The sequence below is a fragment of the Perognathus longimembris genome, chromosome 18, assembly GCF_023159225.1.
Source record: "Perognathus longimembris pacificus isolate PPM17 chromosome 18, ASM2315922v1, whole genome shotgun sequence".
Classification (NCBI taxonomy): domain Eukaryota; kingdom Metazoa; phylum Chordata; class Mammalia; order Rodentia; family Heteromyidae; genus Perognathus; species Perognathus longimembris.
This window is the reverse complement of record NC_063178.1, coordinates 11,274,323-11,297,616: the sequence shown is the minus strand read 5'-3', so window position 1 is coordinate 11,297,616 and position 23,294 is coordinate 11,274,323. Positions and strand designations below refer to the sequence as shown.

Here is a 23,294-nt window from a genome sequence, read left to right as displayed (position 1 = left end):
AATCATTTTTATAAAATTTTGGTAGTTGCTCTTTCCCTGCCCCCGCCAAGCCGCGTGGAGGCAGAGGCTCCGGTGCGCTCAAGATTCAGCTTCACCCGTAATCCACTACCATGGCCGAGGAAGGCATTGCTGCTGGAGGTGTAATGGACGTTAATACAGCTTTACAAGAGGTGCTGAAGACCACCCTCATCCACGACGGCCTAGCACGTGGAATCTGTGAAGCTGCCAAAGCCTTAGACAAGCGCCAAGCACATCTGTGTGTGCTTGCATCCAACTGCAATGAGCCCATGTCTGTCAAGTTGGCGGAGGCCCTTTGTGCTGAGCACCAAATCAACCTTATTAAGCTCGATGACAACAAAAAACTAGGGGAGTGGGTAGGCCTCTGCAAAATAGATCAAGAGGAAAAACCCCGTAAAGTTGTTGGTTGCAGTAGTGTGTGGTTAAGGACTATGGCAAAGAGTCTCAGGCCAAGGATGTCATCGAAGAGCACTTCAAATGCAAGAAATGAACAAATAAAAAAGTTGAAAAAAAATTTTGGTAATGTTTAAAGTTTTTATTCTTCCAAAGATACAGTATCTTAGAATTCTCTAAAATAAAAAAAATGAATTTACTCCTTGAATCCAACTCAACCTGTATTTACAAAGCTATTCCATTCCACCAGGGAAAACTTACTTTTCGTCTTCTGTCTTAGCTTGCTCCATTTTTATTTCTGAGCGCATGCTCTCCACTTGGAGTTCTAACTTCTTGTTGTTATAAACGAGCTCTTGATGTTCATTCAGCTCCAGTGGGGTTGTTGAATATTTCCTTTCAAGGGCCTGACACCTAAGATAAAGATTTCACTTTTTAGCTGCTTTTGCACAAATTGTAAGATTTCATAAAATATGGAGAATTTTAGAGCGCTGAGATTGATGAAGAAAAATGTAGACAGATAACATAGATCCTTGGGTACCTTTTATATTTGAAAAATTCTATCAGACACAAAGACTTGGACTTCTGACAAAAATTCAGTGAGGTGAAAGGAAGCCCCCCTAAGATCTGTTAATGATCAGGTTGAGAATTTTAATAGCATTTATAGGATAGAATTATGTGCCAGGTATTAATACCAAGTATATCAAATACCTCACTTATTATTTAAGTATGTCTAGAAAGTATGACAATTTACAAATGACAACACTGAATTTTGGAAAAGATAATCAATATGTAATCAATATACAATGTCCAAGGTACAGCCACAACCACAGATCAGCTGTTAAACCAGCATTTCAAATCTAGATCCTTTGTCCCAAGTCCTTCCCTTTGAGCACTGTGTTATACCAGTTATCCCATGGTAAAGTGATGGGAAGTTTAACCCCAAGAAAACATACATCAACACACCAGGCTGGAAATACGTTTGCCAGTGAACTCAAAGGCTTTGGGTATTTTTAATTTTTTTTCTCTTGTGAGAGAAGGTTTCAGTATGTAGGCTCAGGCTAGCCTCAAATTCAAGGTGTTTGGGATTGTGGGTATGGACTACCATGCCCAACTTGGATAACTTCCTAAATCAAGAGAAATAAACAAATGGAAAATTCACAATATATATGTTAGCTTTAATAATTAAAAAACCCAGACATTTTTTTTTTCTAAATGTACCTCATTTAACTCCTCTATGTTCTTTCTAGCTTTCTTTTACACTTGTTCCATTAACATTGGCAGCTGATCACTCACAGGAAATCTAGCTTGCAGCTCTGAAGTGGCACACAAGTTGGGACACATACTAGATCTAAGTTCCCTGTGGTCCCTATTCTGATATTATAGCCTGTAACACAGCATATTACTCATGCCTTAATTCCAGCTACTCAGGAGGCTGAGATCTGAGAACCGTGGTTCAAAGCCAGCCTGGGCAGGAAAATCCATGAGATTCTTATCTCCAATTAACCACCAGAAAACAGAAGTGGTGCTGTGACTCAAGTGGTAGAGTGCTAGTCTGGAGCTGAAGAGCTCTGAGTCATCTCCAAGGCCCAGAGTTCAAGCCTCAAGACCGACCCCCCTCCCAAGAAAAAACCCAAACAAACCAGTATATTACTTCATATGTATCCTTCACCATGAAAACACCTTAGTGCTTTCTGAATTTACATTTGACTTAGGTCTTTCTTTTTCTTTTAGTCAGCACAGAAACAAGGGGTCTTGGGCTGAACTCAGGGCCTTGCACTTGCTAGGTTGGTGTGTTTTTACACATGAACACATGCTTTATGAAAAAATAAATATTTTCAAAGGAGGATTAAAGGAACCTCTCGTTCTTACTTTTCTTGAAGTCTCTTCTTCATGAGCTCGGCTTCACTGAGTTTTGTATGAGCTTCTTGAAGCTCCCTAAACAGGGAGGTCATCTGAAGGTTCAAGGTTTGTACTTCACAGCCAACCTGTCACACAGGAAAGGCCCAACAGTCAACTGTGGTTATCATCAGCAGATGAGTAAATCTCTGGGAAAAGCCCAAACCACTCATATCCAGTTAATTCTGATTGGGGGAACCGAGTCAATTTTGACACTTGCTAATCCCAGATATCTGGGTGAAAGGAATGTTTTTGGATACAATTCTGTTTCCTAATGGGCTGATCAGTCTAGTCTGGGCACACTTGTGATCCTGACTTGGTCACTCTTCTACCTCACTCTCTCCATGCCTCAGTGATCCCAGGAGACACAGGTGTGAAAGTATATTTTTCTGGTGAGTGGGCTTGCATAGACTATCCTATTGCCTTGAAAATTTATTAGTTTCATAATTTCATAGTTTAATAAATACAAGTTAAAAATAAATAAAATAGTCTCAACTATTTTGGCAACTCTCCAATTTGGAAATGAATTTCATAATGTCAGCAGTTTCATTAGTTCTTTATTATCAGTTGTTCAATTAGTTTTAATCAGTAGGGTCCTGTTATACACTGATGGCCACTTCATCTTTTTCCTTTTACTTTTTTCTATTTTTTTTATTTTTGAAATGGTCTGAAAAAATAGCCAGTAACTCAGGGTGCTCTGGAACTCACTACCTAGCGTCGGTTAGCCTCAACCTGAGGATCCTCCTGCCTCAGTCTCCTGAGTGCTGACATGACAGGAATCTACCACCGTGTGCAGCTCATCTTTGTTTTCTAAATGTTCTCCATTGTGTTAAAAACAGGAGACTCAGAGCTGGGGAGAGTGGTCCACAGTTGTAATCCCAGCTGCCAGAGGCTGAAGCAAGAAGACAAAGTTTCCCAGCCCTGGCTACTTAAAAAGACCCCATCTCAAAAGAAAACAAAAACAAAAGCAAACCAACAAAAACAAATGGTAGACATTTAATGTATTGTTAAAGAAGTTAATTAGCTAAAATGAGTATTTCATGTAAGTGCCTATCCTGTGGGCTCTTCAAAGTTGCTGGCTTTGTTAACTTTCCCTGAGCTAAAACTGTGCAGGTTAAAGTGCCTGACTAAGTTGCCATACAACACTCAATATATATTTATGCCAACTTTTTATGCTATTTTTATGCCAATTTTCCTAGCAGTACTAGATAGAACCAAGATCTTTCAATTCTACAAATTTCGGAGTCATATCCTCAAAATGATCTTATTAGAAAATAATCCTAACTCCTTTTCCATTTAGTGTGTTTAAAGTTTACTTAAGGATTTAGGAGATGCAATCAGTCCAGAAAAGATGTAGGAATGATTTTTTTTTTATATAGATAAGATATATCTCATTATGATGGACATAGAGTGAAGTTCAAACTCACAGTAAGGGAATAAGAAAAAAAATAGAGAATATTGGGGCTGGGAATATGGCCTAGTGCTTGCCTTGTATACATGAAGCCCTGGGTTCGATTCCCCAGCACCACATATAAAGAAAACGGCCAGAAGTGGCGCTGTGGCTCAAGTCGCAGAGTGCTAGCCTTGAGCAAAAAGAAGCCAGGGACAGTGCTCAGGCCCTGAGTTGAAGGCCCAGGACTGGCAAAAAAAAAATAAAATAAATAGAGAATATTAACATGAATACCATTTCTACAATTCTAAAACAAGCAGCACATGACAAAACCCGAATCCAGCTTCTGTACTCTCTGTCTACCAGGGTGTGGAATCTTAGTACCCACAGTCTTTGTGCCTGTCTCCTCTTCATTCACTTTTTCTGTGTTCTCCTCTGTCTGGGTCTCAATATCAGAATGATCATCTGCTTTCTTTTCAAATTCTGAAATTCTGAAAAATTACAAAAACACAGATTACTTTCTCTTTGGTTTCAAGAGGGATGACAGTTGTAGAACCTCTCAAAGGAACATCATTCAAAACCTGGACAAGGATCAGGGTTCCCAAAGGTCTCTTCATTAGACCATATCAGCCCTGCTAAGACTGACTAGACTTGATGTGACATAGACAAATACACACAAGGATAAAAGACAAGAATATAAGCTGACCATGGTGGCACATGCCTATAATCCTAGCACACAGGAGGCTGAGGCAGGAAAATGTGTGAGTTCAAGGCTAGGTCTTGACTATATAATGAGACCCCCATCTCAAAAACACAAAATGAAAAAGACAGTATGACTCATCTTAAACACTGTTTGTCTTCATGTGATTAGATGATCCAGAGTGATTTTTGAAATTTGTTCCTGCATGTGCACAACGTCGGGATGCATGCACGCCAGGAGTGGGTGAGTCCCATTCCTAAGAATCGTCAGAGGCCAGGTGCAGGTGGCTGAGATCTGATGATCATAGTTTGAAGCCAGCCTGGGTAGGAAAGTCTACGAGAATCTTATCTCTACTAAAACTACAGAAAGCTGGAAGTAGAGCAATGGCTCAAGTAAGTGGTAAAGCACTAGCCTTGAGCACAAATGCACAGAGACAGCTCCCAGGCCCAGAGTTCAAGCTCCAGTACCAGCCAAAATCAACTAAAGAATCATCAGAGAAAGAAAGACTTGTCCTTGGAGGATCCATTGAAGATTCTAGTCCTTGCACAAACAAATGTAGCACAGTTGTTACATTGAGTCAGAATCACAAGAAAGCCATCCTAGTACAATGTAACAGAGACTGTGTTGAAAATATGGGAAGTTGAGTATATGCATGTAGATTTTCTCCCATCCCAAGCCCTATGAAAATGATTCTTGAACAACTGTATGCCTACAGGAACAAAGAGAGGAAGAGGAGATGACTAGGAATCAGTGGGGATAGGCTGAGTATTACAGGAAGGTATACCTAAGTGAGAAATAAGAGAACCACTATGTAAGCTGGTTCACACAGTAGAGACCCCAAAATGCTGGAAAAGGGGACATCAGGTGCCTCTGAAAGTGATGAACAAGGCACTGGAAGATGAGAGTCTCCTGCCTGACTCCCTATTTAATATCACCTGGCTCTTGTCTTCCACAGTAATTAGGCAAAGTATGTTTTCTTTCATTATTGTAAGTTTAGTTATCAGCAAAAGGGCTTTAGCCTGTCTGTTGTGTAACCCGTCAAGAACTGTGCATGGGCAAGCCAGTCCATTGGTTCAGGACCTGGAGATGGTAGGCAAAGCTGAAGGACTATATTTCCTACTTAGAAAGGAAGGAATTTACAACAGCCACCGGAGGCTCTCAGGCCATCTTTTCCAACCCATTTCAAGACATGTAAAAAAAAAATACCATCAAACAAGAGGCTGGAAGTCTTCTCTGCAGAACTGGACTAGATCATGAAACAAAGATTCCATCTTGGACATAGAGCCTCTTCAAAGAGAACTTCCTACAGCTGCTCACCAGGATGCAAATGATTCCCCACCCCTCCTTTCTTCTTCCTCCTCCTCCTTTCTCCTTTCTTCATTTTTGGGTGGTACTGGGGCTTGGTCTCTGGTCTTCACACTCACACTTGACTTTCTGGTCATGGCTGGCACTTTACCACCAGAACCATGCCTCCATTTCTAGCTTTTGCTGAGTGACTGGAGATATAAGGGTCACTCAGATTTGTTTTCCCAGGCTGGCTCCAAAACCTCTTGAGTAGTTAGGATCAGAGGAATGAGTGATTGGCCCGGCTCAAAATAGCTCCTAACTTCCCTACCTCTTAATCCTCATCAAGCACCCCAAACCACCAGACATTTAAGGGGAACCTTAAAATAAAACATCTTTTTCTGTCATCAGCAGAATGTATAGGAGGGGGCTATCATTAGTATCCCTAGATATATTAGGTATATATATATATCCCTAGATATATTTAATAGCATCCAAAGTGCTGGGCGTGGTGGCACATGCCTGTAATTCTAGTACTCTAGAGGCTGAGGCAGGAAGATCTTGAGTTGGAGGACAGCCTGGACTACTTCCCAAGTAGCTGGGGTGACAGGCTGGAGCCACTATGTCCAGTCAACTGATTTTAAAGAAAATTTAGTGATAAAATACAAATAATATAAGCCACACTAGAATCGGTTACAAATTGTCAAACCTAATTGGCCTTCAGTGCGGGCTCTTCCCCTCCTCACCCACTTTGACCAGGCTGAATAAGTAGATTAAGCAGAGGGTGGGGGTGGGAAGGTAGCCTTTGAACATGCTCACATAGGATGCAAAGTTGACCCACTTTGGAATTACAAGCTCTTAATTTCCTAGGGCAAACTGTCACCTAAAGGCTCTTTTCCTGCCTGGACCACATTTCGGATATGTTTCCTTCCCTTACCAGCTGTCAGTGTACGTTTAGAACATACAAATGTTAATCTTGGCAAAACAACCATTCATCACCGAGAAACATTTTTCAGAGTAATAAGACTTCTAACATTTACAATCCTATTCTCTGTGATTAGTGGAAAAGGTTGAAGACTGATTTATTTCAGGAAAACAAATGATAGGTCTTGTGATGAGCTTGGTGTTGTTGCTGTGTTTGTTTGAGACAGGATCTCATTATAGACCAGGCTAGCCTCAAGCCAATATACATCTCAGGATGCAAATGATACCCATCAAGAAAGTGAAAAAACAACTTTGAAGGTGCGACTCAGCAGCTCAGCAAATGTCTAATAGGTTTGAGGTCCTGAGTTCAAACCCTAGTATTGCCAAAAAAGGACAGGACGAGACAGGAAAAAAAGACAACCCCAAGAAGAGTGAAAATATGAACTAATATGCAAATCATAAAATAAACCCTTGGAACTCAATAACAAAAGACAGCACTTTGTTAAGTGGGCAGAGAATTTGAAAACCATTTTTCCAAAGAAGATTTAATATGTAAAAGTTATCAACACTGTTATTCCTTAGTGACATGCAAAACTAAAATGAGATACTAATTCTCTCCACTGGGATAGCTAAAATCAAAATGACAGTTACACTGCTGGTGGGAATACTTGCAGATGTTTCCATGGGGCTTAACAATTCTAACTCCTAATGATATACCACAGAGAATTAAAAACACATGGCCAAGGAAAGTTCTGTACACCCAATGTTCATAGATGTGTTATTCCTTACTGGCAAAAGTAGAATGAATCAAATGAGGCATGAAAAAGTAAAATGTTTTATATCCATATAGTGGGTTATTCAGCAGCAAAAAGGAATGAAATATTCAACCATGCCCTCCCCCCCCACCCCACACACACAAAGAGTGAACTCTGGTGTCTTCAGAAAGCTGTTAAAAATGTATACACATTTCACAATATCTATTTCATACCTTTCTTTGGCTTCTTTGAGTGCAATTTCAAGTCTTTCTACTTTCTGGTTTCCTTCCCTTAGGCAAAGCAGGAGCTGGCTCACAGTTAATTCCTCAAATTCTGCACAATTTCTGGCACCTTCAGCAGATTTGCTCCTACATTAAGACATCACCACCACAGTCAGTATAAAGGTTACAACAGCTTTCATTAGAAAATGCAAATGTCGGGGCTGGGAATATGGCCTAGTGGCAAGAGTGCTTGCCTCGTATACAGGAAGCCCTGGGTTCAATTCCCCAGCACCACATATATAGAAAATGGCCAGAAGTGGCCCTGTGGCTCAAGTGGCAGAGTGCTAGCCTTGAGCAAAAAGAAGCCAGGGACAGTGCTTAGGCCCTGAGTCCAAGGCCCAGGACTGGCAAAAAAAAAAAGAAAATGAAAATGTCAAGTCTAGAAGTAGAGTAGTCCAATAGAACTGTGACCAACTTAAAGGAACTACTTTCTAGAGAACATTCTCCAATAACTTCTCATCTACTGACCAAGTGCAATGCTGTGACCCACAGTGCCATGCTTTTTGGGGAAGGAGTGAGGATTAACAGGAGGATCCGGAGATCATTTCCCCCAAATGGCCACATGGACACAACACAAACCACACCACCATGGCTGGGGGTAGGTGCCGGGCTCTCCAGAGCTCTAGTCTCAAACCATGTGGGTGCATGTGGGCATACCACTGCCTCTCTCCCACTTGACAGGAGCGGTCACAGTTGCAAGGCAAGAAAAGAAAGCCTGTTTGGGTTCCAAATACGGCAGAGAAATGTTGGTAACGTAGCCAATGATATTTCTTGATTTGCAAGTATGACTGAATGAGGCATTTTAATGAGACCAATACAAACACAACAACCACCCTGGAATCAAAAAAATTGGGGATGATGAGGATTATGACGCCACCCACTTGAGCTCACATACGTAATAAACAGCCAGGATTAAATCTCAGCTATCGGGACTCCAACGTTGGAACCCTAAACCTTGAAATCAATCTCAGACTCTTGACACTCAAGTCAATGCAGAACCTGTCTTATTTTTTTTTTAAACCAGCAGTGTGGCCTAGAAGAGGATGTGGTCTTTGCACTGGATATGAATGAGGAGGAAGTGGTTTGAAAACTTCAAACATAGTTTTCTTTCTTCCTTCTACTTCTAGAAAAGTCTTTTGCTATTAAAAACAGCAATTTGGGGAAAGATGAATTTCAAACTAAAAATAGAAATAAAGCTCATTTTTGCCAACTGCCTTGCTGTGTTCTCTGTGATAAGAAGGCTTGGGAATACAGTTGATTTTTTTTAACTTCTTTTACATCATTTTGTATGCTTATTCACCAAGTTATTGAAGAAAAAATGTTATGAGGAGCTGGGTACCAGTGGCTCACACCTGTAATCCTAGCTACTCAGGAGGCTGAGATATGAGGATCACAGTTCAAGAAAGCCAGCCAGGGCAGAAATTATCTCACTGAGAATTATCTCCAATTAACCACCACAAAGCTAGATGTGGAGCTGTGTTTCAAATGGTAGAACACTAGTCTTGAATGAAAAAGCTCAAGGACACCAACCACTTAAGCCCAGTACTGGGGTGAGAGGGAGTCCATGAAGGAAAACATCTAGAGAAACTTTCAGAAAATGGACTTAAAGGTAGACGAACACAGAAGTAACCCACAGATGCGAGGAGAAGCTAACAAGCCCTTTGGGTGAGCGCTGAATCGAAAGGTTCAGATCCTCAGTTCTCTGCCTCCCTCATCATAGGCCCTCCAGTTATTTGAGATATCTCTTTTCCAGTATCTTTCTGGAACAGGTAAACATGTGACTCCACACGTAAGATACCTGGACACCTTGAAGAAATGCCCAGTGACGGAGGGCTCTGTCAACTGGTATTACAGACCTCCTGGCTTGCCCTCTAGAAGAGGGATCAGGAAATAGACATAGCCCACCTAGGGAAGCTGAGCATCTTGGTCTAGGTCAGATAGCACTGGTAAAGAGCAAGCAGGGGTCTGGTGACAAGGAACAAATCCCTTCTTTTGCTCTAGCACAAGTTTGTCTTCATTTCTCTCTTAAAGCAGAGTGGTGAGCATTTCTAAGTCTTGAATGGCACCAGACATTGTTTTTATTCTCTTACAAGGTGGGCTCCAACATTAAATACCACTCAAACTATTTTTTAAAGGTCCAAGAATAAATAAATACAAAATGCTTTTTTTCTTCTTTTGTGCCAGTACTGGCACTGAAGTCAGGTTCTGTATACTGTCTTTTAGCTTTTTTCCCCTCATGTCTGGTGCTCTACCCCTTGAGCCACAGTCCCACTTTTGGCTTTCTGGTGGTTAATTGGAGATAAAGAGTCTCATGGACTTTCCTTCATGGGCTGGCTTCAAACCAGGATCCTCAGATCTCAGCCTACTGAGTGAGTATCATTACAGGAATAAGCCACCAGTGCCCAGTTTCAAAGATTATTTTTTATCATATCATGCTTGATCTTGAGTGACAGGTTCAAAGTGATAAGACTGCCCCATCTGTCAGCCTGATAGCTCTCATCTTACACCATACACCACGTACATATCAATAGAGTCCATTCTTGTGGGCCCAGGACTGTTCTTCATTTCTTTTATTGACCCATCTGCTGCTTCTTCCTGAAAAAGGAAAGCAGACATGAAAGAGATTTAACACAATGTATTTGTAAGACAAACTATCCAAAGGGGGGAAAAAGACAAAAGATCAAGAATGACACCTGGGGAGACAACCCACTATTTGAATGTGAAATGATGCAAATGGGTCATTCAAATGCAATGGAAATTTACTTAGCTTCAGATTCTGTCAGGATTATAAATATCTAGGCTAAGGCAAGAAGGTTGGGCTCTTCTTACTGAACACATTCAACCTGACTCCAACCTGACTCCTGTCTCTCTCCATGGCAGTTTCCTCTTTCCCCAGGTTAAACTCTCACGGAGCTAGTGACAGACAAGTCCAACGCATTTTTTTTTGTATGTTCCTTTGAAGTGAATAATGCTGAATCAAAATTCCCCATGCCAGACTTACAAAGCAATGTGTTTGTCAAGCTGGCTGCCATTATAAATTTGCATGCATCACTGGTCACTTCAAAAACAAAAAAAAGCTAAGACTACATCTTACAAGATTTGCAAGACAGTTATAATCCAATAAGCTGGAGAAAAATCTTCAAAAATGCACAAGGATGGTTCTATATGTTTTGGGAATGCTCTTCTCTAAACCATAGGGGGTGTTTTCTAGTTCACAGAAGCCAGGCAGGCAAAAAAAATTATGCCAACAATAACTGTCACCCCTCTGGGAGGCAGAAGGTGATGTCAACTGCGAAAAGAAGCTTCATTTGGAAACTTGTGATAAGATGTTTGGGCTTCCTGAATTTTATCAGTTATTTGCAGTGGGCTAAAAAGCTCAAATTCCTGCTTCAGGCATCTTTGGTAAACAGCCTTTTAGACAGGCTCTCCCAGCAAAGTATGCTTTACATCTTGATTTTTCTTTTGAGACTCAGGCCACTGTTCATAATCTACAATTTATTGGATGCATGGCTGGCAAGGGGAGTAAGAGCCATTTCCAAACTCTACCTCCTTAGTGCAGCAAGTGAACCCGGAAGCCCAACAGTGTACTACAGACATACCTGGTAGTTTTGCTTTATTTTTTTTTTGCAAGTTATCTTCTACTCCTCGTGACTTATCTCTGAAGCACACTGTTCTTTTTCTCATGATTCTGTTTCTTATATCAGGTGTGTCTCTTGGCCAAGGTAAATGACTGTCTCTCACACACCACCTCACTGAGCCCACTTTGTTTTGGGTACTACAGACATGGTATCACAGTTCATTCCCAGGGGTGTCCGGGGAGCAGCTGTTAGAAGGGAGAAAAATGCTCCATACCTCTCAACCTGCCACCAGAGCCACTCAGCTCTTCTCCTATTGTTTTAATTCCCATAGTTCCTCATTAGATTCTGAAAGAGCCCTGTTAGAGTTTTTAAAAGGTGTTTGAGAGGCATTCTTTTACTCCATTTGACCACTACTCACCCCAGTGAATTGCTCAACAGAGCTTTGAGATTAGATTGGCTGTGAAAATGACAGAATGTTCCTGTTTGTGGTTTTTGGTTTTTGAGTGTGTGTGTGTGTGTGTGTGTGTGTGTGTGTGTGTTTTGTTTTGTTTTAGTTTTGCTTTTAGGTCAGTCATAAAAATATCTAAGGGCTGGGAATGTGGCTTAGTGGTAGAGTGCTTGCCTAGTAGTATGCATGAAGCCCTGGGTTCAATTCCTCAGCACCACATAAACAGAATAAAACCTGGAAGCGGGTGCTGTGGCTTAAGTGGCAGAGTGCTAGCCTTGAGCAAAAAGAAGCCAGGGACAGTGCTCAGGCCCTGAGTTCAAGCCTCAGGACTGGCAAAATAAGAAACTGTCAGCACAGAGTGCTGGCCTAGCATGCACAAGGCCCTGGGGTCCATCCCCAGGGTCACAAGGTTTACAAGAGACAAAAAGGAGCGGTAAACTGCACAGCAGTCTCTGCTACCCTCCAAAATTCCTCACTATTCACCTTCTCTATGTTGACAAAATAGTGGTATTTGTTTCATTTATCCAAACCAGGTTTTGTAGTTTTCTTAAGACAGAAACACAACCCCAACTCCTTACAGTCACTCTAATTTCGACGAAGGAGTCTTCTGAAGAGCCACTGGAGTTGAGCTTGAGCTGTAATTCTGAAACAATGCCCAACAGGTCGGCTTTCTCAGCCTGAAGGCGGGCCACTTGTGTCTTTAGCTGCTCTACTTCCTGCTCCACTTCCACCTTGGCATGTCTGAATTCACTGGTGGGGTCCTAGAAATGACAGGGGTAAAGTGAATAGGCAAAACCAACTAAGGGCCTAATCACCAAACTTGATTTGGCCATCCACACCATCAACAAACAATACCATTTCTTAATTTTTGTCCCCTATGCTTTTCCCCCCTTGAGGCAGAATCTCAGAAGGTAACAGGCTAGCTTCAAATCTGTGATCCTCCTACCTCAGCCTCCTGAGTTGTGGGATTACACGCATGTAACACTACACCTGGCCTTCCTTCATGTTTTAGGTAGAAGATACTAGTTCTTTTCTTTTTTGGCTGGTGTGGGGCTTGAATTCAGGAACTGGGCACTGTCCCTGAGCCTCTTTGTGCTCAAGGCTAGCGCTCTACCACTTGAGCCACAGCTCCACTTCCTATTTTTGAGTGATTAATTGGAAGTAAGAGCCTCCATAGGGACTTTCTGCCCAGGCTGGCTTCAAACTGCAATTCTCAGATCTCAGCCTCCTGAGTAGCTAGGATTACAAGCATGAGCCACCAGCGCCCAGCAATACTAGTTCTTATTTATTCTGACATATCATCTAAAAGGGAAATTTGGGAGCTAGGGATGAAGCTCGGTGGTAGAGTGCTTGCCTAGCATGCACAAAGCCTCTAGTTCAGTCTCCAACACCATAAAATAAAATGGGAGAATTATATTATTTTGTGGTATTAAAAACAATAGAAAGCTAACATAATTTCCTAGGACAAACGAAAAGCTTCTACAGCACACTAATTAGTCAATCAGGCATCATGAAAATAACAACCCAAACTGGCAATGGTAAACTATTCATAGCTCAAAATTCCAGAAAACAAAGACAAAAACTCCTAACTTCTACCTCCTACTTTTGCTCCTTCCCACAAAAGCCTACTTACCCCACTCTTCCCACACTCCTCATAACCTAGTTAGAAGTCAGAATACCAAGGATACTATTTGGCAATAGTAAAACAACAAAAGGTTTCAAGTTCCCTCAGTGTTAGCTGGTGAATATTCTTTGTGGGTGTTTTAAGACTGCTAAAAGTAAATCAGATGACATACAATTTAAAATTCATAGATGGGTGCCAATAGCAAGAAAGTTTAGCCCATATAAACATGAAATAAGCATTAAGCAGAGCACTGGTGGCTCACACTTGTAACCCTAGCTACTCTGCCTGATGGATACTAGGTATCCTAGTTACTAATGATTCCAAGCCAGTTGGGGCAGGAAAGGCTGTGAGACTCCTAATTAACCACCAAAAGGCTTGGAAGTGGAGCTGTTACTCAAGAGGTAGAGTACTAGCCTTGAGCACAAAAGCTCAGTGATAGTGCCCAGGCCCTGGGTTCAAGCCCCAGGATCAGCACACAAAAAATAAACATTTATATGGGGCTGGGGATATGGCCTAGTGGCAAGAGTGCTTGCCTCGTATACATGAGGCCCTGGGTTCAACTCCCCAGCACCACATATACAGAAAATGGCCAAAAGTGGCGCTGTGGCTCAAGTGGCAGAGGGCTAGCCTTGAGCAAAAGGAGGCCAGGGCAGTGCTCAGACCCTGAATCCAAGCCCCAGGACTGGCTAAAAAAAAATAAAATAAAATAAAAACATTTATATCCCACTACCATGAGGAATGTGTTTCATTCACCTGTTGCAATGACTATAGAAGACCAAGTTTTAGGAGAAAGCCCGTCGGATGTGGCGTTTTTACTTGGGGGTAGGGAGAACAGATGCAGACTGTTCTGCCAATGACTGGGGGAATGACCTTGAACAGACTCCCCAAAGTTCCTGGCCTTGGTCTTCTTGGGCAAGGAGGAAAGATGTTGATACCATATGGCTCATGGTCTCTTCCAGTGGTGACCTATGGGGCTTCCTGGCTTTTCCCCAAGAACCTCCATGGTGCTTATATATATATTCATCATGCATCAGTTCCCTTTCTAAACCAGAACAGATGCCTGAGAGTATCAGAAAACTGCAGTACAAACTCCCAGGCCTTCATTTTAATAGTAGAGTGGAAAATATCAAATACCTCAAGGCCATCAGCTTTTAAAGAAAAAAACACCTTATTTCCCCTTAGGCATAAAGCATGAGCAATCAGCACCTACAGATTCTCCAAATACAGAATTTAGAGAAGTGATCTCAACATATCCCTTTCCTGGCCCTGCCCTCACAGATAGATTTCCTAAGGAACATGAAACTGACCCCAAGTCTCCTGACAGAACCAGAGCAGTATGAGGAAAACACATGGATGAGCCATAAGTCTGATAGTTGCTAAGATATGAAAAACAGAGACACGGGTGCTGACTTGCAACATGATTTGCCGTTTGTACTACTGACCTGTCTCTTGCTGGCAAACCACCATAGGCTTCAGAGAAGAACAACGCATTGTGCACCCAGAGAGTTATCTCTGCACAACCTCTCAGTAATGACTCAGATGAAAGAAGCAAATTTAAAGAATGAAAACCATCAAGTTTAACCTGAAACTAGGAACTAGGCATATAAAGGGAAGACTATACTACTTTAGGAATCTTTACCCTTGTATCCTTTTGACCACTCTGAGCACACACACACACACACACACACACACACACACACACACAGAAAGAGAGAGAGAGAGTGTGTCTGTATGTGTTCCTGATGATTGAACTCAGGGCATTCTAGATAAGTGCTTTTTCTAGGCTTAGAATGAACTTTTACATACTCTTCAATAGGGTAAGCCCAGGGATATAAGTCTGTGACATTAGAATTTCAGATTACCAGACTCATTCTTTATTCACTTTGGGAAATCAAGAATCCATTTACTTAGCCATAAACACCTTGTAAACAACTCCTTAAATTCCCCTTCATTTTACCACTGAGACTTCCTTTTTTCCTGCACTGGAATTCCTATGGTTCATCTCTCCAATCTTTTCTACAGCGCCATCAGAAACACCCATCACATTTGAGCACTTCCCTTTGCCCTTTCGATAACACAATTTCTTTATCTTTTCATGTATGTAAAGCCTTCCATCCCACAGTCTGGGAAAGCTTATGCCCAGGCTAACACACCAGCTATAATCCCAGAGAGAAAGTCAGTCTAATAACCTTTGCCTTGCTACCTGCACAATTAAAAGTTACAAAGTGCTCTCTGGAGATAACTTTATGCCTAATTCAGTGAAGTCAGGCAGCAGTGCTCATGCCTCCGCCTCACTCGGAGGACAGGAAGACAAAGCTCCACAGAAAATCCTTACCCCTGCCCTGTGTAGCTCAGAACACTGGAGAAGCCCTGATGGCTTGGGGAGATTTTCCAGACAGCATCTGTAGAAAACAGCACTATGGATGGGCAGCATGAGTGTGAGCTAAAAGTCTGAGGAAGCTAAAGACTAAATAATAAAAAGGCCTATGGAGTAAAAGTGAAAGGAGAGGCAGAGAAGCAATGGGTGGGTCAAGGAAGTAGAGCTGGGGTGAGAGGATGAAGGGCGGGGGTGGGGGGGGTGGGGGAGTGGGGTTCAGGAGCTGTTTGTTACTTTCTTCCTCCCAGCTGCCCTTCTCCCCATGCAGTCTAGCTTGGAGCTGGAGTCCAGCCATCATCTGCCTTGAAAGTAACTGACCAGAGCTCCAGGGTTTTTTTTGTTTTTAAATCTCAACTTCTCTCAAGAGCCTTCTAGAAAAATCATAGGCAGATTGCCACAAAATGACTACAGTCAATTTGGTTAAAGCCTTACAAATTTCTCCCAATGGAGGTAATTAATACAGGATGGTTAAAATTGCAACCAATCTTTTTCAGCAGAAACACTACTTTCAAGACCATGCAAAATACCAGTCCTGTCTGAACCCGGAAAGGTACTGACCAAGAAGCCTAGATAAATAAGATGGGACAGCTAATATTAGAGAGTAAAATCACAGTTGATCAGCTTACTCACCTCAGATGACCTCTGTGATTTCCCTTTCAGCTTTCGAAGCTCTTCCTTCAGTTTCTCATTTTCATGACGCATGGCCATCAAGCACTCTTTCGCTTCTTTGCTCTGTATCTCAAACAGCTGACGCTCCTCCTTCTGTTTCTCTGTCCAGGCTGCAAGCTCCTCAAATCGCCCTTTCATAGCTTGATTGTTTAGCTTCATGGCTTCTGTGGGGAAGAGTCCAGAGTGAGGGAGTCACACACCAGAAGGGCAGACCTTGAACTTGTGATCTCAGGTATTACCCCACTCCCTCCTCCCCCCCCCCATGCATGCAAGCACGAAGAGTGATTTTGCTTAGGAGGTAATAGTCAGGGCTGTCTGTATTCATAGTAACACTTTTTCTCTCTTTTCCTCTTAGATAGACTACATAAACTCTTATACTTTACCTACATCTAGAAATAGACAATTAAAAGCACTTTAGCTCTGCAGAAAGCCACCCTGTGCTGATTCCTCCTCAGAGACAAAGAGAGCAAGCTCATCCAGGAGCTTAGTGCCCAGGGATTCTGTTTCCCAGAAGTCCCCCAAAGCAAAGCTCAAGGGCTGGCAGCACTGCTCACCTTTGAGCTGGTGGTTCTCGGCCAGGAGTTCCTTCATCTGTTGCAGCAACTCCTCTGGGGTGAAGGTGTCCAGGCTGGGGTGGGCCAGGTGAGGGGGTCCATTTCCTGGGGTTTCACTGGGGCTGTCCCCCTTTTCACTCAGGCAGCCCCAAGATTGGTGGGACATGGCAACAGGTCCTACGGCAAAGCCACAAACGGAAGCCATGTTCCCATCTCTCCTAGGTGTCTCCATGAGTCTTGCAAGTTATTATTAACAGAGTATAATTATTAAATAATTATATTACAAATTCAGCTCATATCATTTACTTATCAATTATTTAACTATAGATGGCTGATATTTATTCCCAAAGTTGTCAACTTTCCCTCCATTGCATTTCAAACACTATAGATTCTTCCTTTTGAACAGAAAAGACATATACCAGTTTGAAGGGATGTGTGCCTGGGTGTGTAGACAGGTGTGTAAAGGTACCCAGTGAGGAACTGGGGATGGAGAAAGAGGGCACAATGACATGGGGACCAGGATAGTATCTACAGACACAGACAAAGTGGACCTGAATACAATTTCTTCTACAAACAGAGTATAATTATTAAATAATTATATTACAAACTCAGCTCATAATAATATATCATTTAGTTATCAATTAATTATTAACGACTGATATTTATTCCCAAAGTTGTCATCTTTCACCTAAAAAAGTAATTTGGCTAAATTTCCAGTTGTTAACTTCCCATAAAATTCATTTGTGTATCAATGACATCATAAAATATTTACTGAAAAAATGCTTTTCTACCTATTTTGTAGAAGGATGCTAAAATTCTGGGTAGTTGGTCTAATAAAAGAAAATCCTTGGGCTGGGAATATGGCCTAGTGCCATATAGTCAATAGTGCTTGACTCATATACATGAACCCTTGGGTTCGATTCCCCAGCACCACATATACAGAAAATGGCCAGAAGTGGCGCTGTGGCTCAAGTGGCAGAGAGCTAGCCTTGAGCAAAGAGGAGCCAGGGACAGTGCTCAGGCTCTGAGTCCAAGGCCCAGGACTGGCAAAAATAAATAAAAAAATAAAAAAAAATCCTTGTAACATATATATATAATTTATTGGCCAACATAAAGCTCCTTTAAATATACAGTGATTATGTAATACTTCCAAAAGGCCAGGGAAACACTTAACACATGTTGTTTCATCTTCTTATATGCACAAATTTCCCCTTAATGGCTTTATTTCCAAGCAAGGAGAAGAAAGGGAGAGAGGAGGCAGAAAGGAGGGAGAAGGCAGAGGAGAGGGAGCGGAGGATGAAAAGGGTGTGAGAGATGGTGTTCTTGAAAACTAGTCAGGTTTCTTTCCTCCGGAACCTACAACTTTACAAACCACAGATACAGACATAATAAAGTTAAGACTGGTATGACTTCAAACTTGCCTAGGTTGCCTGCCATTTTATCAGGACACTGAAAAAGCAGGGTTATATATAGAGAAAGTAGCAACATGTAGCAGTTGCCAGTCATGTAGCTTTGGGAGTCACCTGGCCTCTTGTCATTATTTAAAGGTTCATCTATTAAAGCAATGATCCTTATGGCAGATCTCAGCTCAGCAGCCTGATATTCTTAAGATTCTGGTAAAATCAATCCAGGAAAGAAGGGAAGGAAGAGGAGTGAGGGAGGGAAGAAGAGAGGTAAGGAGGGAATGAAAGAGGAAAGGAGAAAGGAAGGAGGGATTTTATTTCCAGATCTGCTGCCTGAACACTTAACAATAAATCTTCTTCTTTTTCTTTATTTTTGGTTGTGGGGCTTGAACTTGGGGCTTTGACACTGTCCATGAGCTCTTCTGCTCAATGCTAGCACTCTACTACTTTGAGCCATAGTGCCACTTTCAGTTTACTGGTGGTTAATTGGAGGTAAGAATCTCATGGCTTTTCCTGCCTAGGCTGGCTTTGAACCACAATCCTCAGAACTCAGCCTTTTGGGTAACTAGGATTACAGGTGTGAGCCACCAGCGCCCAGCACATTCTTATTCTTAATTCCAGAGAATACATCATTCTGGTAGTGACTTGAGCTTGTAGGACATGAGCATAAATCTTATTCCTGAGTTGGCTCTGGAGATAACCTAGTCCAACACTTTGTTCAAGGCAAGAACATCTTGTCTGGTCCCCCATGGTGCAGGGTTACAGAGGGGAGGCCTGGAGACTTCAACATCAATCAGGGCACTGAGCCTAGCAGGCAGTGTCCTCTCCATTCCATTCTATGACCGCCCCTTGTGTCAAACAGCATCTGTCTTCCACTGACTTTTATCCAGTGACACAATAAGCTTAGGCCCTTACCCTGGTGTAGGACAGTCTTCAAATTTGCTTATGAAGTATTCACAGGTTCAGTTCTTAGGTAAGTTAATTGCACATACTAACAACCTGTTTCTTGGTTAGAATAATATCTGGCTGTTGGCAAATTTTGGTTTGGGTTCACAATGGACCTGAGCAAGATTCCAAGGCTGCATTGACTAAATCCATCAGCATTCTAGAAAAGCACTCCGAATTTGTACAGACCCTAAAGGACTAAAAGGCGTCTCACCATTCCAGTATGGGACATGAGGTTGATTTAATATGATACAGAGTGAACCTGGATGTCCAGGCAGGAGTCTGGGAGTGATACTTCCTTCTTTCCATTCCCTTCTTCTCCTCAGCCATCAATTCCAGTCAGTTCACTTCCCAAATGCTTGTGAAGCCCACCTCCTCTCCATCCGACAGGCTTAGCCTGGGAGCTTCTGATTTTGTCTGGACTTCGGTGCTGATGAGGTCCACCGACAATGGGTTGCCTGTGTCCTCTACTGCTGTATCCTCAGCACTGAGAACTTTACAAACACGTATTTGTGGAATGAATTTTAATGGCTCCCTCAATGGCTTCACGTGCATCTTTCCCCATTTCAGTCCCATGGCTGGCTTCATGGTTTCTTTGGGAACAAGGCACCGTCCCCTGAGAGCACACCTATTCTCATATAGAAGAGAGTTTTCAACAAAGATAAATAAGGCATCCCAGTGTCTGGGCCCAATTTATCTACCCACCAGGGTCACCTCCTGCCACCCAGCCACTGTTCCACAAAGGGCTCACAGTTCCATGCATTCTTAGCTTCTGTGCCCTTCCCTCTTTTATGTCCTTTGCATGAAATGGCTGGCTCCCATTTGCTCTGGCATATATCCTGGTGACAGTTCAATGTCCAGCTCCAATATGACTGAAGACTGAACTCTCTCCTCAGGCACCCAAGAGCAATTTGCAGTCCTTCTGCCTTGGCCTCTCTGACAGTTATGACCATCACCTTGTGCATGCATTTCCTCCATCTTATTCTACCTGGAGACTGGAACACAGCAGGCTCTCAGTGTTTGTTGAAATGAAATTAAACTACAGAAGAATGGGGTGCTTGTACGAACACCTGGAAAATGCTTCTTGCTGTGTAAACGACAAACCCCACATGCTGGCATTGCTGTGGTTTCCCCACGGCTCCTCGGCATTCGTTTCCACCTTCTAGAAGGCTACTTTGAAAACTTACTTTAGAAATCAGAACTGCTTTCCAAATGACTGCCTATCTCATCACTGAATATTATTTCATAACACACTCTAATATTTCATTACCATACATACGACAAAGTAGAAACCGTGAACACTTTCAACAGAATAGTTTAATCTCTAACCTTTCCTTTGAATTTAGGTTTTACTATTTCATAAATCCTAAAAACTCATGAAATATGCTAAGTGTATACAAAGCTCAGAAAAGCAGGTTGGGGATGAGTAGGTATATATCGTATGCTGTTACTATATATAGGGAGGAAGGGAATATGAGGACCAATTCCTTTCAAGAAGTCTACTTGGTCTGAGTGCTGGTGGCTCACTCCTGTAATTCTAGCTACTCAGGAGCCTGGGATCTGAGGGTCAGGGATTAGAAGCTAGTGGGGGAAGGCTTTTATCTCCAGCTAACCACCAAAAAGCTAGAGGTAGACATGTGACTCTAGTAGAGCAGGCAGCCTTGAGTGGAAAAAGCTAAGGGGCAGTATTCACATCCTGAGTTCAAGCCCCAGTACTGACACCACCCACCCACCCACCCACACATATACTTTGAGGGAAAGATTTTATAGCATAATATGCAATCTAAAGACCCATAACATAGAAACAACTCCAAAAATGGACCAAACAGACTCATCATTCCTTGTCCTCTAGCCTCAGGTCACACTGACACGTCACTGTGTCCCATACTCTAGGGTAGTCCTTGCTCTTGACCTCTGCTCCAGGCAGCTCTCAGCACAGTACAAACCGCAGTGCACCCTGGGAGGCAGCCTGGACGCCCTACCTTTTTTCTCCCTAGGGTGGCTGTCCAGTGAATTCTGAAGGGGTTGGGCATCCCAGCCCTACTTTCCTGACTCCAAGTTTTTGGTCCTGTCCTTAGGCCTGTAAAGCAGTCCTGCTGGGGGTGGAGGTGAGACCAGGTCAGAAGCTTCTCTAATTTTCTGAGCCTCCTTCATTGCTTCCTGCATACACTGTTCCCGGGGTAAGTGATTCCTTGGAGGTTCTTAGCCTCATGAAATATTCATACCCACACCGTGCATGCATGCGTGCGTGTGTGTGTGTGTGTGTGACACACCTTTCCAGTCTCTCCCTGACACCAGGCTTCATATAGATAGACCCCACTGAGCCTTGCCCACCACCTTGGAGAGGGGTCACACAGACACGGCATGAAGACAGTAATTAGCCATTTTAGCCATCTCCTAACTACAACCAAGAACTGGCTGCACAGTCGTTCTCCACCTGTGGGAAGACGTCACCCTCAATCCCCCTGGATGACCTGAGGAGGAACTCACCCGCGGCTGGTGGTGGGTTTACCTGCTGGGGGGCGGGGGTCCTCGGAGGTACCGCCCCCCCACCCCTCCACCCCACCCCGACGCCCTTTCCCGCCAGGTGCGGGTGGATCGGCGGGGCCTGGAGCCTTCTCAGGACCGCCGTCCCGCGGGAGGGGCGCCCCCACGCCGCGTACCCCCACGCGGGGAACCGCTTCCCGGGCGCGGGCCGCCGGGCACTGGGCCGCCCCGCCCTGCCCGCCCAGCTCGCTGGCTTCCCGTCCCGGCTCACCCGCCGCCGCCGCGCTCGGTTCCCACTGAGTCACTGCGTCGGCGACATCGCGGCTCCGGGAGGACGGCTCTGGACCCGGATGCGGGCGCCGGCCCGGCGATCGGCCGCGGGGGGACGAGGGGGCGGAGGGACCGCGGCCGGCGAGAGGCTGACGCGCGCGGCCGCGCGACCTGCCCGGCGCCGCTCAGCTGACCGCGGCGCCCGCTCCCGCCCCCTGCCGGGGACTTTCCTGGGCCACGCCCCCTCGGGGCCACGCCCCCTCGGGGCCACGCCCCCCGCCCCAGCCAGGACGCCACCCGCGCGAACCGAGGAGACGCCGAGGTGCCCGACGCCAATAAGCTCTGGTAATTAGGCCAAGTGTGGGCACTCGGGCTTCCCCAGGGCCCCCTGGCGAGGTCCCTAAGAGGAGACCGGAGCCACCAGAGGTCGCTGCGCCCCTGGCGGGGAGGCTCCAGGCATGCTCATCTACGAGTGGCTGCCTTAGAAAGCCCCACACCTGGCCACAGGTAACAGCCTCTATTGCCTCCCACGTCATTTTGCCCCAATTACAAACAAAAGCCGGCCGAATGCTCCCAGCTCCGTGAGTACCTAGATACTTCCCATACCCCAGGCTCGTGAGCTTAGCGGATTGCCCTGGATTCTGTCTGGGAGGCGGTGGAAAACACAGATCTGCTCAGCGGAGGGCAGGAGGTGCCCCTGCGTGAGACGGCAGCATTAAAGGGCCGGCCGCGGCCGGGGAGAAGGCCTGCCCGGATTTGCATGCCAAGCACCTGCCCTTGCACCATTAAGGGCTTCGTCGTCGGACACCCGTGGCGCCCGATTGCAAGGTTAAGTCTTGGCCAAATCCTCCCTCCAAACAACAGGATCCCAGGGAAAGACAGGAGACACTGGGCGGGGTCCCAGGGGATGTGGAGAAAAGTCTGTGAGCAGCTTCGAGCCCCAGGTCGAAAAGGATGCTTCACGGGAAAAAGACTTGATTTGGTAGCTGAGGCTGCTCGGATCAGTGGAATCAAGCAGCGTGTGGCTGGCTTTCCACCTGCTCTCAGACTGGAAGGAACAAGCAAACCCTGATCCCTGCAGGGAAACGGCAGATAACACTCTAGTATATGGAAAAGTCTAGACCACCTGCTGCTGCCTGTCCCTCAGGGTTGATGTTAGCTTAGCCCCTAGAGCAGGCAGGCAGGCAGGCTCTGAGAATAGTTAATAAGCAAAGTCATTGTCTCCTACCTGCGTGGTAGTAGCGAATGAAAGAATCTCTCTCAGCCATCCCAGGGAACCATGCGGAGATAGTCTCGGA

General features: G+C 44.1%; 1 protein-coding gene and 1 pseudogene across 5 annotated transcripts in view; one reads left to right on the top strand and one right to left on the bottom strand.

Annotated features, from left to right (window-relative positions):
• Nucleotides 1-22,133, bottom strand: part of Optn (optineurin) — a 28,500-nt gene extending 6,367 nt beyond the window's left edge. The window contains exons 1-10 of one of the 5 annotated variants that reach the window (XM_048367467.1): nt 21,998-22,133; nt 21,730-21,735; nt 16,892-17,068; nt 16,299-16,501; nt 12,246-12,428; nt 10,163-10,236; nt 7,594-7,728; nt 4,086-4,188; nt 2,281-2,396; nt 673-822 (exon numbers count right to left, since the gene is read on the bottom strand). In XM_048367467.1, the coding sequence (XP_048223424.1) occupies nt 673-822; nt 2,281-2,396; nt 4,086-4,188; nt 7,594-7,728; nt 10,163-10,236; nt 12,246-12,428; nt 16,299-16,501; nt 16,892-17,057 (1,130 nt within the window). In that variant the 5' untranslated portion in view covers nt 17,058-17,068; nt 21,730-21,735; nt 21,998-22,133. Of the gene's footprint in view, nt 1-672; nt 823-2,280; nt 2,397-4,085; nt 4,189-7,593; nt 7,729-10,162; nt 10,237-12,245; nt 12,429-16,298; nt 16,502-16,891; nt 17,069-19,611; nt 19,631-20,698; nt 20,941-21,729; nt 21,736-21,997 lie in introns of those variants that run through there. The other 4 variants (XM_048367469.1, XM_048367470.1, XM_048367471.1 and 1 more) reach the window with 4 other exon arrangements.
• Nucleotides 111-513, top strand: LOC125366774 (annotated as a pseudogene).
• Nucleotides 22,134-23,294: the final 1,161 nt, after the last annotated feature.